We start from the raw sequence: 16,231 nt of genomic DNA, 5'->3' as shown, positions 1-16,231 counted from the left end.
AAGCACTTCTTTACTGTTTGGACAACTGAACACCAGTAGAGGTTGCCCGGAGAGGCTGTGGAGTGTCCCACCCTAGAGATGATCAAAAGCTTCTGCACATGGTCCTGGGAAGCCTGTTCTACATGTCCTTGCTTAAGCAGGAGGTTTGAACAAGATGACCTCCAAAAGCCCCTTCCAACCTCAACTGTTCTGTGATTGTTCAACTTTTACAATGGAAAACGGGTGGAAGGCATGATGGCTCTGAAATATGTCGCTTTCCTGCTCTGTCCTAATATTGAAGTTTGGAATTGTGACGATAAAGCCCACAGTAATTCATTTATGAATACTGAGTTTCTAAGAAGAGTAATCTTTTTACTTAGCACAGGCTGATGGCCTAGCGTGTGTCAGCATTATCAACACAATCTACTTAAAACATCTCATAAGAATTCTGTTAAAGTTTGCTTCATTGCTGGGGTTTTCTCTGTTGCATGTTTGGGTCTTATTTGACCATCAATAGGAATGAAATTAAGCACAGGTAATAAATGTATAGCCAGATACCTGTTCTGCGTCATACCAGCAGAAACAGGAGACAGTAGTCTGATTTACAAATGCTGAAAACCTGGACCAGAGCACACAGAAGATCTCTTCTCATGGGAAACCCTCAGCCTTGGAGGCAATGAAAATGAAATCACTCGAATGCTTATTCAGCTAATCGTATGGGATAGTCCAGCTTTAGAATAAAATATTACTAGCTGGCAAAAAAGATGATGGGAAACATTTAAGGGCTGTGAAATGAGGTTTCTGTGATGCAGTGAAGCTTTGCATTGTTTGATAAGTAGCAGTGAAATGCTGATACTGATGTATGCAAAAAGATTAAAAAAAGGTCTGGGAGTATGATGAGAATATCTGTGGGGATGTATTGATGTCAAGGTGAGAGGAGCTGCTTTTGAACAGGTAGCTGTGTTGGTCGGCAGTATGAAGTGGCGTTCACATCTGGGGGAAGATATCCCAGCGATGTGAGCTGCGGTAGGAGATGCAGAGAAGTGGCACATTGGTCAAGTTGTGAGGCAGGAGGGATGGAGCTAGTCTGGTGGAGTGGTGTGGGATACATTGAATTAGGCTGCTGCAAACAGCACGGAGAACATGAGAGAGGAGAGGAGAGGCTGCTGCTGCTCAGGGACTGCTCCGTGGCCACGGGTGCTTTAAAGCAGCTTGCGTGCCTGCCTGCTGAACATCTGATCCATTGTAGCTTTTGCGAAGTAACCTTCTTTTTAAAAGTTAGCATGAGCGCTGCAGACTTGCAGGCTAATAATGCTGTATATAATGAGCTGACTGCTTTGCTCTTGAGCCACTGCTGCTCCAGGAAGCGATGCTTGGAAACCTGGGTACACCTAGATGATAAGGGAGAGCTGCTAGAGAGTATGATTGTATAGAGGACCATTCAGTTAGTTGCCTTTGTTTCTCAGCTTTTGGTAAAAACTAGCTGAATCTTTTCAGTTCCTAAGAGGCTGCGTTCAGATCCTAAGCTCTCCGTTGCTGTAATGTCATGTATTGCTTGTTCGGCATCTTTTTAATTAGTGACATTTTATTTAGCCCAAATTAAATATGCCAGATGTAGCTGATTTAGTGGCTAACAATGATGAGTGAGGGGAGGGAGGGAGAGCTAACATTATATAGCCTTCTGTTCTCAGGGAAGTTTTTTTATTTCTAGTTCCACAAGAGAAGTTGGAGTGGTAACCATGGCAGCAGGGAATTTGTCCCTGTGAGCTAGGCAAAGGGTTGGGTTGTGTGGGTTTTTTTGTTTTTGTTTTTTTGTTTGCAGTGCCCCCACTAGGAGGAAGGGGAATACAAAACGGCCTGCAGTGAGCCCTCGAGAGGGACCTCGGAGAGACACGCTGGAGACACTGGGCATGGAGTGAAACCTCCCAGCATTGCTGCTGGTGCCACAGCATGCATGGGGCTGAAGGGGTGCGACAGCGTAATGGGAGATGGGAAAAATGTCTCGGTAACATCAGTCTCCACGCCAGGTGTTTTGGGGAGGGGTGCCTAGACGGTGTCTACTGAACAGTCCCTTGTACAGTTGCGCTTGGGTTTTCTCCAATATTTTTCTCACTTTTTTTCCACCGAAAATGAGTAAGTCTTCCTTTCATCAGGTTGGAAAGGAGTGAGATTTGCACGGGGCTTGCAGTGTTCAGGAGAGAACATCCAGCTTAGTCATGATGACATATCCCCAGATTTTGCATCAGCCCTGGAAACTTTGGGTAGATCGTTCTTGAATTTGGGGAAAACCATTGTTTTGCGCCACTCTCCAAATAATGTACTAAAATTTAAACAGCAGAGCAGCTCTGTGGAGCAGTTGCTGATTAAAGCAATTGCTGAAAATGTGAATTACACATTTACTGGGGAGAGGATAGCATGAGGCCTCCTCTCCCGTTGACATAACCTTTCTCAGGCTCCGATCTGTAGGGGTTAATTCTGGTCGCACAAGTGACTGATGCTTACAGAGTTGCACAGAAAGACGCTCCCAATGTGAGCAGTTCTGTTCGAAGCGTTATTGTGTGTGACAAACCGACCTATAAAACATCCTGAAAGCCGCAGGCGGCGACAATCAGCCAATGCCCGCGGCTTGAAATCGCCGGCGTCCAGCGCCAGTAACGTGGGAGAAGACAGGACGTTCAGCAGCATTTCTGAGTACGGCACAGTGAGGAAGGAGCTGATGGCCACGCATTAGCGATGCTTTACCACGCTGCCTACCGCCGATTGCAAAGCATCCCTCTTCTGTTGCCGGAACAGGACGAACTCAGCCCTGTTGGGAAAACTGTTGTGAGTTGCAACTGAGGCTATTGAAGTGCAGGAAATTTATATTTCCGAGGTGCACGGGAGCTCTTAGGCTTCTCAGCACGCAAGGGTCATTAGCCTGTTCATAGTGTATTTATACTTGAGGTCAGCACCGTTAAACAATCGTTGTTCCTCACGTGCCCGGAGGTTATATACAGTCTTCTTAGGAGTCTTTCTCCAGTTTTTGCCTTTTCTTTCATTAGCTCACGTTACCCTTTTCACTGCCCTAAGTTGCTCTCTTTTTCATGGTTTCACTCTTCAGTTTACTGTAGCCCCGTGTCATGTCCCTTTGCAATGTACCACACGTGATTCTTCTCTGATGAAGCTATCGAGTTCATGGAGTTTTTCCCCAAAAGTTTCATTTTCTGTTTTTTTTACAGCCTCCCCCTCTTGACTTGTAGCTTAGTTGTAACTTCCTGGACTGTGACATCAGTTTTGTTTCATTTGGACGTGGAGGGTAATAAGGTGACTCTTGGAAGGACAGATAATTGCTTCTTTTAATCCAAGACACCTCCATACATTTTGTGAAAACTCTTTTTATCCTGATATTCCCAACTCTGGCAAGGAAGCGTCAGATTCAGGAGCTGGGGCTTCAGCTGAGAACTTGCTTTTATTAATTTATTTTTAATTTCTTTTAACCTTCAGAGCTGCAGAGAAAACCTTAGGAACTCTGCTCTTGCCTGCACCAGGGAACAAGTTCAAAAGTTCTTAATTCCTTTGCCTTTTCACTCCTTGTGATTACATTTGCTTATTTATATATTTATTTATTTTTGGTGGGGGGTGTAGGAGCAGAAGGAAGGAAGGAGAGGGAGATACAGGGGTGGGAAGAGGGTCTGTCTTTCTGTTCCTCTGTATTGCATTCTAAGGTTGTAATTTCTGACCAGCTCTACATCCTTTGAGTCTCAAAAATATGGTGTTTGCTTACATTTCTTTGTTACCAGACTAGGTAAATGGGATTGCAGTTGTTCACCATCGGTTTCATAACTACTAGTTCTTAATATGATGTGTTTGTTTGGCCGTGTCTGGACATTCCCAATATAGCTTATTTGGCATCATCCCTGACTGTGGGGTCAGGGTTTTTGTTTTGTTTCTGTTACTGCATCTACCACAGTCAGAAACGCGGGATCTTGCTGTGCTACGTAAGAGACGGTCACTGCCCCCAAAAGTTTTCCCATGCAGTATTTTCGAATACTCATCCTTGGTTTCCAAAGACATCTTCAAAAGTGGTCTCCAGTCCCTTTCCTAATCATATGTGGCTGGGGCAGTGCATGCAGACCAAGGGCTGGCACTGAGTCCAGCTGTATGGACAACTCTGCACGGTGTTCCTGTGATAATGCCCCATAACCTCTCTGCTCCTTTTTCCTCGGACAAGCCTGGAAGGGAGGGGGCATTGTGCAGACTGCCCGTGTGGAGGTTGCACTCAGGCAATAGTAAATCATAGTGAGAAGCTAATTGTACATTGCTGGACCCTCTACTGAGGTGGCTTTTTGGCTCAGAGCGTGGCCAGGGCTCTCAAATGGCAAGTGCCCCAGCTGCAGTTGTCACAGTGTCCTCCTGGGAAAGAAGCAGCCGTGCAAGTCATCGGGACCTGCACCATTTTTCTAAATCCTAAGGAAGGCTGCTCCCCGGAGCCTTGTTACGCTGTCTGCCAAGCTTCAAATTAATGTGGTTCTTGTGGTTGAAAGCCTGTACAGCAAGGAAGATGTGGTAATAATTCCTTTTCTAAAGAGTAATTTATAATGGCTAAACAATTTAAAATACTCGGTAACTAGCTTGGTTACTTAAGAATTTTAATCAAGAAATTATTATGGTTTTTCTTTGTATTACCCTTTCTAGGATTATTAGGTACTTGTATTGTGCTCGCAAGAACTTTTTTTAGTAAACCTTTCTCTTGGAGCAAATTCAGACGATAAATAATGCATTCTGTAAGCACAGCTGAGGAAGATTGCAAACTATCTGGGGATAAATTGCGCAATAAAGTATATGGCAGATAAAGGTTAATGCCAGCAACACCACTTAATGTCTTTCATTACATAATCAAAGGAGTGTAACAGTGTCTGTAACTATCTTTTTTACTTACATAAAGGATCTAGAAACTAGAAAGGGTTTTTGCATGAAAAGCAACTGCTGTTGGGAGGAGCTGTGTGGAGCAAAAGGAACTCATTTGCAGACCGACCATCAAAAGTCATGGGAAATGCTGGGTGGCAGAGGACTCAGGCAAAGAAGAAGAGGCAATCTGTCGGTGCTACGGCCACATGAGGAGTCTGGACCCCACGTTCAGGACTGGGTGAGCTGGCTGTCACTGGCTTGCCTTCCCACCTCTTGGACTGGTAGCTGTTGAAGAGTCTGCCTGGATTCCTTCCCAAGCTTTCTCACCTCCAGTATCCTGCAGATACCCCGAAGCTTCAGCAAAACTCATAAAGGCCTATTGTTACTCTGTTGCAAGGATTGAAAATTAGTCTTTCTCCTTTATTTTACCTAAAAATTACTGGAGGCATAGGAGGAATCGAGTGGGAAGACTGAAAAATGTCAAATGGGTCAAATGACTTAACTGAACGTGTGAGCATCAAACCAAAGGTGGAAAGAGAGAGAAATAGCTTTGGGGGATACTGACAGAAAATCAGTGTGTTGTCTGTATGTAGGCATGTAGCACTTAAAATTGCATTCTGCTATTTATTTGTAAAATATGGAAATTACAGGGTAGGAACTTGCAGTTTCCAAACCTTCAGCCTTCAAATATGCTGAGAACATGCTGGAATAAATCTTCTGTTACACAGGCAGTGCTTATGTCTTGAAAATCTTCTTGGTACAGTCTTTTCTTAAAGGTTCATGGCACAGTCCACTCCCTTATATGTAAACAGCTGAGATTCTTGAAGTTTCATCTCAGTTATGATGCAAGCCTAACCTTACACAGAGGGCTATTACTTGAAGCTTTGAGAAGATAGAAACAGTCAGACCAGATTTCATCAGGTGTTCCCATACCAAATGGCCATTTTTACACAAAGTTTTCGAATGAGAGGAGGAAAAGCTTCGGTTTATTTCCACAATATTCTGGTTTTCACAACGTTTGGGTTTTAAACTTTAATTGGACACCAAATGTTCACATCGTGTGAGTTCTTTTGAATGCGCTTTGTATATATGCAACATCACACACTGGCTAATTTTTTTTTTTAAGCTCAAATGTCAACAATTGCAGTCTGTAATTATGCCTATAGTGCAGGGAGACGTGCTTGCTTGATTAGTCACTGAGGCCTGAATTCGGCCAATGTAGCTTAAGGTATCCAGACGAAGTCCCGAGTTAGGAGCCTGGATTCTCTCTGCAGCTAGCAGAGAGACACAAATGCCTTTATCATGTGCCTTAGCTCTTAAGTTACCCCATCTCTCTCCCTGAGCTTCAGAAGGAATTCAACTCTCTAAAATTACCTGGGGTGAATCTGGGCCTGGGCATTTGTACACGAGCAGTTCTGAAGCGCTGGCATCCAAATATAGATGCTAACTCGAACTGAGTGTTAATCCTGCCCTGCTCTCCTCTGCCCCTACCACTGTGGCTCCCACAACCTGTCTCGCTGCTACGACCCTCACAAATTGTATGGTATTAATATTGGTGTTTGATGACTGCTGAACATGTGATGATACTGTGATTCCCTTTCTTGTCAAGTTGTTCCTTGGACTCTTGGAAATGGATTTAAAATTTGATACCCCAGCAAAGAGGGATACAATCAGGGTTTTATAACATTGGCAAGTCTTTTTTTTTTTTTTCTTTTGATTTCTTCTCTGAATATGAAAGTCAAAGACTAAGATCTTGATCTTACAACAATTGCTCTCCTTTGTTGTTCATAGGCTGTTAAATGTGTACCTAAATATAGTATATGCTAGATGAGAGAGTTAATGTTGCTATGAGAACCTTAACCTCAGCATTTCCTAGGGTTTTATGTTTGTATGTAGAGGGAGAAAAAAAAAAAAAAAAAGAAAAAGAAAAAAAAGCAGTGATCAAATAACTCACTTTTTTTATATATATAAATAAGTACTGTCTAATGACTTGTATATAAGTGGTCCTATCTGCAATTTATTGCTATTACTGCTGCTGTTTGTCTGAAGGGCTTTCTTTCCTGCATGAGCTGTGTAACAAAGGAGGCATAAAGAGCCATAGGGTTGACCTATATATTTATTTCATTGCAGCACTTGAAATTCCCTCGCCTTACAAAGCTGCCTCAGTGCTGCTGGGCAAGTAAGGGGGGACTGGGTGGTTCTCCAGGGTGCCAATGGGGCTGATGGGGCTGCCTGCCTGTCAGGTGTGCTCAGAGCATGCCTGGAGTCTTTTCTTTCCCACCTTCAGGAAGCAAGCCCTGACTTTTCTGTTACCTCTTCAGCTAGGCAAATAGCAGTTCAAGGGTGCAGTGCATGCAGAGCTTGAGTCTTCAGCGGCTTTGAGTTGGCTGAAAGCTTCCCGGTTTCTCCAGCGGCTCTGATCCTACTCTTGTAAGCCCATGAGTGCAGAAAGCTTTTGGAAAAAAATGAATGATCGCATCGAAACGGGGTTCCAGTGGAAAGTGCAAGTACAATCTTAGTGTGCCTACCTGCCTGTTACATAGGTGCCTTCAGGAACAAATCACACATTCTGCCTGTACAAGGTACATGTGTTTCACTTCAGTTTTCTTTTTATCGACATCATTGATAAGATGTGTCTCATGCCTGAACAAATGAGTGAAATCAGGGGATGAAAGTCAAAACCTGACGGACTGATGTTTAGTTTGTGCAGCTTTTGGTATGACAGAAAACTGAAATGACTCTACAGTGTGTTTTAATGACTTTCTGTGACGTGTCTGATCTTTGGCTGTTAGAAAGCAAAACTTTTTCAGAACCTTTTACCTATTAGTTTTCAACTGGACAGCCCTTCTGGTAACTGGTGCTTTCTCCTTATACTCAGTTTGGAGTTGTAGTCCAGGCCAGCAAAGGTTGGTTAGCACTGGCATAAATTACGCTGTGATCTGTTTCAGATTGTAGAATGCAAATTTGGATCCGTTTGATGCCGAAGATTGTCAGCATAACTTCACTTCAAAGCCTGAGGGTTTTTTTATGATAATTGTATACAGTCATAAGTTTTCCTTTGCAGAAAAAGGAAAGAAAATGGTACAAATAGAAAAGTGGAGAAGCAGGAAGAAAGTAGTGTGACTGTGACACGACCGGGTTTATTTTTTTGTCCTTGTTCCTTATAATGTTTGCATTACTTGATGCACACAAAATATTCCACTTGGTACCGTGAGGTTGAGGAGCTGAGGCTATAAGATGAAATAACGATGAGGGTACTCGTGGTACGCGACCCATTATATGAAACTAGCGAAGTGATGAATATTAATGTTCTTTTAAATTTTTAATTTTTCAGTCTTTGTCTTTTAAACGAAAAAAAAAAAAAAAGGAAAGAAAGAAAGCTGGGGGGAAGAATTCCTCGCAGAACAATGGTGCAGTCTGTTATCTGCTCCTCTGCACTGTAAAGCACTGAATGTTCAGCCAATATAGCGCTCTGGTTGGCTTAGCATTCTTAACCTTAATTTTGAATAGAAGGTGCCTTGTGCTGCTGACGTAATTGGGGCCTTTTGTAAATCACTGTTGCAGGCAGTCTGCTGTTGCATTTCACTGCATTTTTCTGAGCGATGCAGGGCAAAAGTGTCAAACTAACTTTCTGAACCCCCTCTTCAGGCTAAGTGTTTTCATTATCAGAGTATTTTATTCAGAATGAGTTCTGCCTCATTTTGCTTTGGAGATATTAAGCCCTGGATCAATTTTGCAAGTGAAACAATATTTCTGGTGGAAGAAGTTTGAATGGGGAGCCCTTCGCATCTTAAAGTGGCGGGTTCTTCCTTGGAAAAAAAAAAAAAAAAAGAAAGAAAAAAATGATAGGGAGTGCAAGAGGGTTGGATCGGACCAGCTCACTCCAAGTCCCATCTGCGATATAGGAATCCTGTTACCTGCCTCTTTTGTCGCTGAAAGCATCAGAAAGTTTGGAGCTGGATCGTTTTCGTCAGGCTGGTTTCTGCATTGTGGTTACACGTCATGCTCCACAGCGTTCTGCGGGGACATAAAATCCCCTCGCCTTTGGCATAAGGCTCTTATGGACCATTGCGGTCTTGCCTCCGCAGAGGCGTGGGGTTTCATCTCACTTCTGTCTCTCTTGTCCTCTGTCATAGGGTTCAGCTCAGGCCGTTACATCCGCTACTGATGTAGTCTTTTATATCCCTGATGTCAGCGGTGATACGTGGCCTTGTGCTGTCCTTGCTAGCAAACACAGCACTATTAATAGTCAGTGATGTTAACTTGCTCATTTCTGCACCCGGGCTGCCCGCTCAACCCAGTGCTGGTCCCCTAGCTTTAGAGGAGCCCTTAGAAAGCACCGCTGCCGGCTGGCCTTGGGGGCCGATCGTAGGGGTGCTGATGGCCCACCTCTAATGGTGACTCTGCTGTGGGAGTGTTGGGGCGCCTGGGAGATGGGCCGGAGAAGCATGGTGCTACAGCTGGGTGGCACGAAGCAGCAGCAGCAGCCCCATGCCCCATGGCTGCCATGAGATGCTGTCGCACCTCAAGGCAGCCAGCATCAGCTCTTGCATGAGGCAAGGGGTGACGGGGTGGGACACTTCTCACCAAGGGATCTTGGTGTAAGTGGGCAGCAAAGGCAGGTTTCTTCCACTGTCCATACTCCACTAAGTCTTCCCGTTCCTGTCAGCCTGCCCTCACCGCTGCCTCGGTGCCAGCAGAGTGGCAGGTGAGGAGCAGCGGGCTGAGGCTGAGGCAGCGGTGCCCTGGGGTGGGCTGAGGCAGGCTGCAGGGCAGCTGCGGCCCCAGGCAGCTTTGGGGTGCAGTCAGCCCACCCTGTGCACCTTGGCTTCCATACAGAAAGAGCTGAGAAGCCCAAAGCCCGTTCCTGCCCCGCTGCCTGCCTGCTTGCCACTCACCCACCCTGCTCCCTTCACCAGGGCACCCCGGACCCGAGCTGGGGGCACGGCAAGCACCTGGTGCGCCCGGGGGCAGCACAAAGCCGGGGGGCACCCCAGGGCTGAGCAGCACGCATGCCTTCCCCGGGGCGACAGCAACTGGGGCTCCCCCTCCCTCCCTCCATCCCAAAAGAGCCCAGCTCATCCTGAACAGGCACCTTTGGGGCTGGGGGGCCCCAAGGTCTGGCTCGCAGGGCCCGGGGCCCGGCACCGTCCCGAGGAGGTGTGGGTGGGTGGCACCGGCCGCTGCCCGGGGGGGCGGCGGGGAGCGCACGGGGTCCCCCCCCTCCCTTTGAAGTTTTTGGGGTTTTCTCCAGCCGGCAGTCGGTCGTAAAAGCGTGTTTCCTTTGTAAGTTTGTGTGAGTGTGTTGTGGTGTTGTTGGGGGGGGCGGGAATAATTTGGAAGTCTGATAGTGTGTGGGAAATGATTACATCAGTCAGAGGGAGGGCCAGGATTGGTCTGCACAGTGTGGTTTGATTCACTACCGCAAAGATTGCGTGTAACCCTTTGAGTGGAGCTCCGGCGGAGTTGTCTCCCTCCCCAGAAACAGTCCCCGTGGCAGGGGCTACGTGACAGGTACAGCGCGGTGAGCCGCTGACACCGCAGCCACCCCGGGCGCGCAGCCGTAGTCCGCCGAGGGTTGGGAGAGGCAGAGAACAAACTCTCTTTCAAGAGGCAACCTCTATTTAAAATGCCATCTTGCTCTTCCGACTGCTGCCTTTTACGTGCTGTTGAGGTAAGATTTTCCATCTCGAATTACCCTGCAGGTTCTGGTTAAGGTTTGTCTTCTCTGGCTAGGATGCAGAGCGCTGGGGACGTGGAGTTAATCTACAGCGTGAACCTGCGCGTTCGCGGCGAGAAATAATTCTGCAGCAAGTGTATCTTGTCTGAGCAGAACAATGCAAAGAGGAGAGCATCCCTGTAATTCAGGAGGTGGGGATAAGGTTCCTGACTTGTTCTTTCATCTCCATTAATACTTGGGATGTGCAGGGCACGCACGGTTGGTTTCCAACTACTGTAAAGCCAGGATCAAAGGAGAAGTCGGGGAAAGGGAGAGAGATGCGTGGACGGTGCTGGCTAATTGGGCCGCGAGCGGGACTTCCCCGAGCGAAACAATCCAAAGTTAGCAGGGAACGAGAAGAGCCATTTTTAATCTGCGGGGTCTTGGCCTGTTACTCCGTAAATGCCCAAAGGCCTCCAGCTGGACTGCAAAGAAAACTGTGTGTGTGTGTTCGACTGCATTTAATTTCCTGTACCCACTGCTGCAGAAGTACTCTCCTGATACTGTTTCATGTTTGCTTACCTCGCACAGCTCGATAAAGAACCTGCTCCCTCACTTTTTTCCTGTGTCTGTGGTCATATTAACGCTGCTTCACCTTTGCGTAGCGCAGGGAGGTTTTGGGGGGCGGGGGGCAGGAGGCCAGGGGCATCACTGCAAAGTGTTATAAAAGTCCGTCCTCCGTGTCCTGCGTCCGGGCTGCTGAGCTGCTCCAGCCCCTGACACGGCGAGGACGCATTTCCGCGGTAGCTGGGCGGTTTACCTGTTTCCAGAGCTGTTGATCTGTAAGTGTACCCTTTATGTTGCAGGATGTAAAAGTCTTTAGTGAAGATGGAACAAGCAAAGTGGTCGAGATTCTAGCAGACATGACAGCCAGGGACCTCTGTCAGCTGCTCGTTTACAAAAGTCATTGTGTGGATGATAACAGCTGGACTCTAGTGGAGCATCACCCTCACCTAGGATTAGGTAGGGAACGGTCAAAGGGGTGGCATGGTTACCTGGGAACATGAAATATGTGTGATTCATGTGAATGTGCTTCCAGCTGGAATGTTTTCTTTCCACTGCTTTTATTTGTGAAATTAGCCGAAGTCACGTACATGCTTTTTCTGTATTACAATTTGATGTGTTAAGCATTTAAGCCATTTTAAGCCCTTCTCTTGTTTCCCATCCTCTATTTTTATTTAAAAAAAAATATAAAAATTGTCTAATCTTCACGCTAGCGCTCTGTTGCTACCTTGCTGTGTCTGAAGCTATTGCAAATAAACAGCTTAGGCAAATTAAGCTTGATCCTTAGAGCACTGGTCCTGCGAAACAGCTCAGCTCATCACCAGCTGGGAGACCTGGGTGAACAGACTCAGCTCCGCATACCTCCAGTACCGCTTATGAAAGCTAGACATGCTGGGGGGGCGGGGAGCGGGGGGGGCGGCTAAACTTGACTTCAGGAAGGGAAAAATGGTGGCACCACCCGCCGCACACGGGCAATTCCTGGACCAGCGGTGGCATCTGCTCCCCAGGCAGCCGCTCCTCCACCTGATTGAAATTAAGGTGTCATGGTTACAGTTTCAAGAAGGCAGCAAGAGGAAGAACTGTGGGGAGTTAAATAACACCGCGAATTGGTTTAATTACAGTACCTGAAAGAATCTTATGTTATTCAGTCTTGCTTTTCCTGTTATTTTGTGGCACTGATTAGTTGCAGGGCTCTGATGCGCAGCTTGCAACTGCATATTGCCTGGATGCGCTATCTATAATTCCATCTACCGTAGAATAACGCTTTTAAAAGTGGAGCATTTGGAGTATTAGTCGATACACTTGATGGTGAATTTTTTCTATAAAATAGGGGGAAGACAAATCGTAAGCTGCAATCACCAGCACTGGAATTGTGAATGCTATTTGTAGCTAATAGAGGTTTTTTATGTCTGAAAATGCAATTCGGAACCCTTACAAATAAAAAAAGGAAAGAATTTGCCGGAAATGTAATGCCCCACACTGGTACTGTTAAACACAGATAAATTCACTGCTCTGTAGAATAGCACTACAAAATAATAACAATTAAAAATCTTAGGATATTCTGATAACTTAGTGGTAGTAATTGGGTATCTCTTCTAATATATAAATCTGTGAAAAATTTAACATGAAGCACTCGTGTATATGTCTGTGGTATACTCTCAGTTCTGAGGACATAGGACGAGGTGAAGAATTAAGGTATAAATTACAGAATCTTTATGCCCTTCGCTTAATATGCCACATGCATGCTTGTACCAACCTTTAAAAATGTTGAGTTTTATCAATGCTCATTAAACTACCAGGCTCCCTTTTTCTATATTCCCTTTCCCATCATTGCTGATTACCAAGGTATTGTGTAAACAGAAGCCTTCTCCTTTGTAACCAACATCCTTCTCCTGCCAGATTCATTCAATGATGCCACAATTCAGTGTTTGTGACATCACAATAGCTTCCATGGTGACTAATTGTGCTGTCAAACTCTGGTGTGTGACATCTCTGAATGAATCGGGCAGGAGGCTGATTAGGAAATCAAAAGCTTCTGTTTACACACAAATAACTTGGTAATTAACAATGATGGGAAAAGAGCAAGATACTTATCAGGCTGCATTTATATACATTAGAACCTGCCCATCTTGGAACTCTGGCTCACAGTGAAGCACAAAGCGGGGCCCAAGCTGTCCTAAGAAATACGGGGTGCAGATTATGACTGCAGCGGCCACCAAACTTTTTCTTCAAGGACCACTCCGGGACTGTCCTCTGTAGGCCATGCAGCCGGGCCATGTAAAAAAGTAATGCGTTGCTTGAGGGTGTAAAACAAAGAGTGCTAAAATGTTTCAGATACAGATTTCATATGTGCAGTATTTGGAAGATGTGGACAGAGAAGGGGATGAAAGAGTTCATATTATGGAAGAAAATGACGTCCAATTTCTTCTATTCGGAGACCAAAGTATTCACTGTGGCATACACAATAAACTTCAAATACCAGCTTCCCTGCGTCCACCCAGTTTTTGTTGCAGTTTGAATTTTCTGTTATATGGCTGCACACTTCTAGGTCCTCATTAGCTGAAGTGCTTCCCTGTGTATCTCAGGTACTGTCAGATCAAGGTAGTAACCTGTCTGCACCAGAGGTGAAGTTACCACTAGCTGTCTGATGTTCCATATTTTTCCCTCTAAAAATAAGATTGTAGCACATCTGGTGTAGCAGAAGTAAGATGCAATGACAAGTAGGTATTTAGCAGTGTGGAAAGAAAAATGTTTCCAGAGCAGCAAAAATCCTGTGTTTCTAGAAGACATATTTCTTACCTGCGACATCCTTGCTGGAATAATGCTGTAGGTGGTAATCCTGAAGCCCACCGAAAGAAGCTAGTTCCTTTGTTAAGTTCACTATCATTTTTTTTCCTGGCCTTTCCTTATAGTGCTTTCCAAAGAGCTCAGTTTGCAGAACCAGTTCATCTTTTTAATGCTGGGCAGATTGAGGACGAGAGTAAATCTTTGACGCCAGCTGTGTAGTTATCACTATGGTGATCCTCTAGGTCCCAATTTTTAAGGAACTTTCATCTGACTGGTTTACTTTGCACACATAGTCAATTGTCTTCCAAACAACACGCGTGCTTGCAAATAACTTCAAACAGCCATTGGGTCGCACGCATTATTTTTGTTCTCACTGGAGGCAGTGGTGTGGCAATTTACCACCAGACTGGCTTGGATTTCATGTGTAAATGATTCCTGCTGCGCTTTACCACTGGTATCTAAAATGCTTTGTGGTCAAGATCTAAGCAGTCTGCAAAACTTGATCACGCTATTTGGTTTATAGCTAGACATATACCTAACCTTAAAACATGCTATGCGCCCTATGTGCTACTCCATTCTTACCCATTGTCAGTTTAGGATGGGGTTATAATACAGATATCTGTATTGGACATTAACAGAAATAATAATAATGAAGACAGACTGTCATGATAGTATGCATCTGGACATTGAAAGAATCCCTACCTACAAATCTCATATTTTCAGCTGCAGAACTGACTGTACATCTTACCTAATATACTTGAAGCAGGAAAGAACAGCAGTAGGGATCTGAAATGTAGGTAGGGTTAGAAGAAGGAATCATCGCACAGTTTCATACATTGATTTCCTTGTTTCTCTGTATTGAATTTGACTTGCCTTAATCTGCACAAATTAAAAGTGTAACAGTTAGACGTAGTGCTTGCTAAAATAGAAAACAGGGTGGACTAGTTCACACTTTGGTCCACCTGTCGTTTGTGTGATTCTCCAATTGGAAATTTTGGGACATGCCTACAAGTTGTTCAGTATGGCATCCATCTCATTTTCCCATCTTGTATCAGTTCCACAGTTCTGTGTAAGTCTAGGTAGTAGTACAGGGCAGTTTGGGGGGAAAAAAGAAGTCTGTTCTGGTCCTCTGTAGGAAGCGTACAGAGGAGACTGAGTTGAGTCCATCCAATAAACAGAAAAGGAGACATTTCTGGTCACTTTAGCTGCAATGACACTTGAAGACAGACTGACTCATTGGACTTAATAGACTGACATCTGTGCTGCTGGTTTTGTAGCACAAAGCTCAAAGCAGGGTTAAAGTTGAGCTGCTGGCATGTCAAGAGGCATTTCATTCCGCTTGCAGTAACCAAGTACAAGTTACCAAGGTCTTCCCAACTGTGCAACTAAGTAGTAGCAAACTGACCAGAACTACCCTCTTTTTTACATGCACTTGCTATATAAAGTTGCACCTTCAAGTTGGCTGACACCATCAAAATGAAAATTCAGCATTAAATCAGCAGGCACATCACTACAGAATCTCAAAAGGATCTTGATCTGGTGAAGAAATATCTCTAGGTCAGTTATATGAAGCATCTAATAAACAGTCACTGGGTGTATTTACCCAAACTAACAATCAAAATGCAAAACAAATAGTTGTCTATACTGCAGTTCCTCAAGACAGAATGAACAAGACATGGTTTGTCCCTGCCTCCACGGGAATCATCTTCAGTGTGTTAGGAAAGTGAAGATCTCTGTTTGGTGAGATAGCAGCAGCAGCTAGCAGCAGAATGTGGTCTTCCAGGGTTTATACTGTGATAAAGATTCCTATCAATATAATTAAATGTTTCCTGGGGCAAGGGTAATACAAAAAAGAGAAGGGCCCTCCACCCTCAAAATCACCCCATCTTCCTCATGGTGTGGAAAGAGGAGATTTGAGTTAAGCAGTTGCCTAAAACCACGACAATAGCAGTAGATCAGCAATGATACCTGAAATTTACCTGTGAAGCCTCTAGATAATGCGGAGGTTTAGGTGACGGAGGCTCAGGTGGTGCAAAATGTCCTTAATTAACTGATATCAGAAGTAATATTCCAGTGTACAGTAGTCAAAGAACTAACCCTTGAAGTAGAGTTGCAGCTAGTGCATTAAGCAACAGCTCTTTATGGAAGAGCCACCACATACAGAATATCTTCAGTGTTAACCCCTCAAAACACAATCTGTAGCAAGGCTGGACATTGCAAAACATGGTAAATTCTGAAGTCATCAATAAGCTTGTGATGACTGACACTCTAAACACAGATTTAAAAGACATGGGATCATTCAGAGAGAGGTTAAATTTTCAAAGAACTTATGTCAGTTTGCCTAGTTGAATAATT

General features: G+C 44.8%; 1 protein-coding gene across 6 annotated transcripts in view; it reads left to right on the top strand.

Moving 5' to 3' along the window:
• GRB10 (growth factor receptor bound protein 10) overlaps nt 1-16,231 on the top strand; it is a 149,673-nt gene that overhangs the window by 110,406 nt on the left and 23,036 nt on the right. For all 6 annotated transcript variants that reach the window (XM_084509345.1, XM_084509350.1, XM_084509348.1 and 3 more), the window contains one exon: nt 11,392-11,548. In XM_084509345.1, the coding sequence (XP_084365471.1) occupies nt 11,392-11,548 (157 nt within the window). The remainder of the gene's footprint in view (nt 1-11,391; nt 11,549-16,231) is intronic.

The sequence above is a fragment of the Aythya ferina genome (genome assembly GCF_964211825.1).
Source record: "Aythya ferina genome assembly, chromosome: 2".
Lineage (NCBI taxonomy): Eukaryota > Metazoa > Chordata > Aves > Anseriformes > Anatidae > Aythya > Aythya ferina.
Note: the sequence above shows the minus strand (reverse complement) of the source record. Positions and strands in the feature narration are given on the sequence as shown.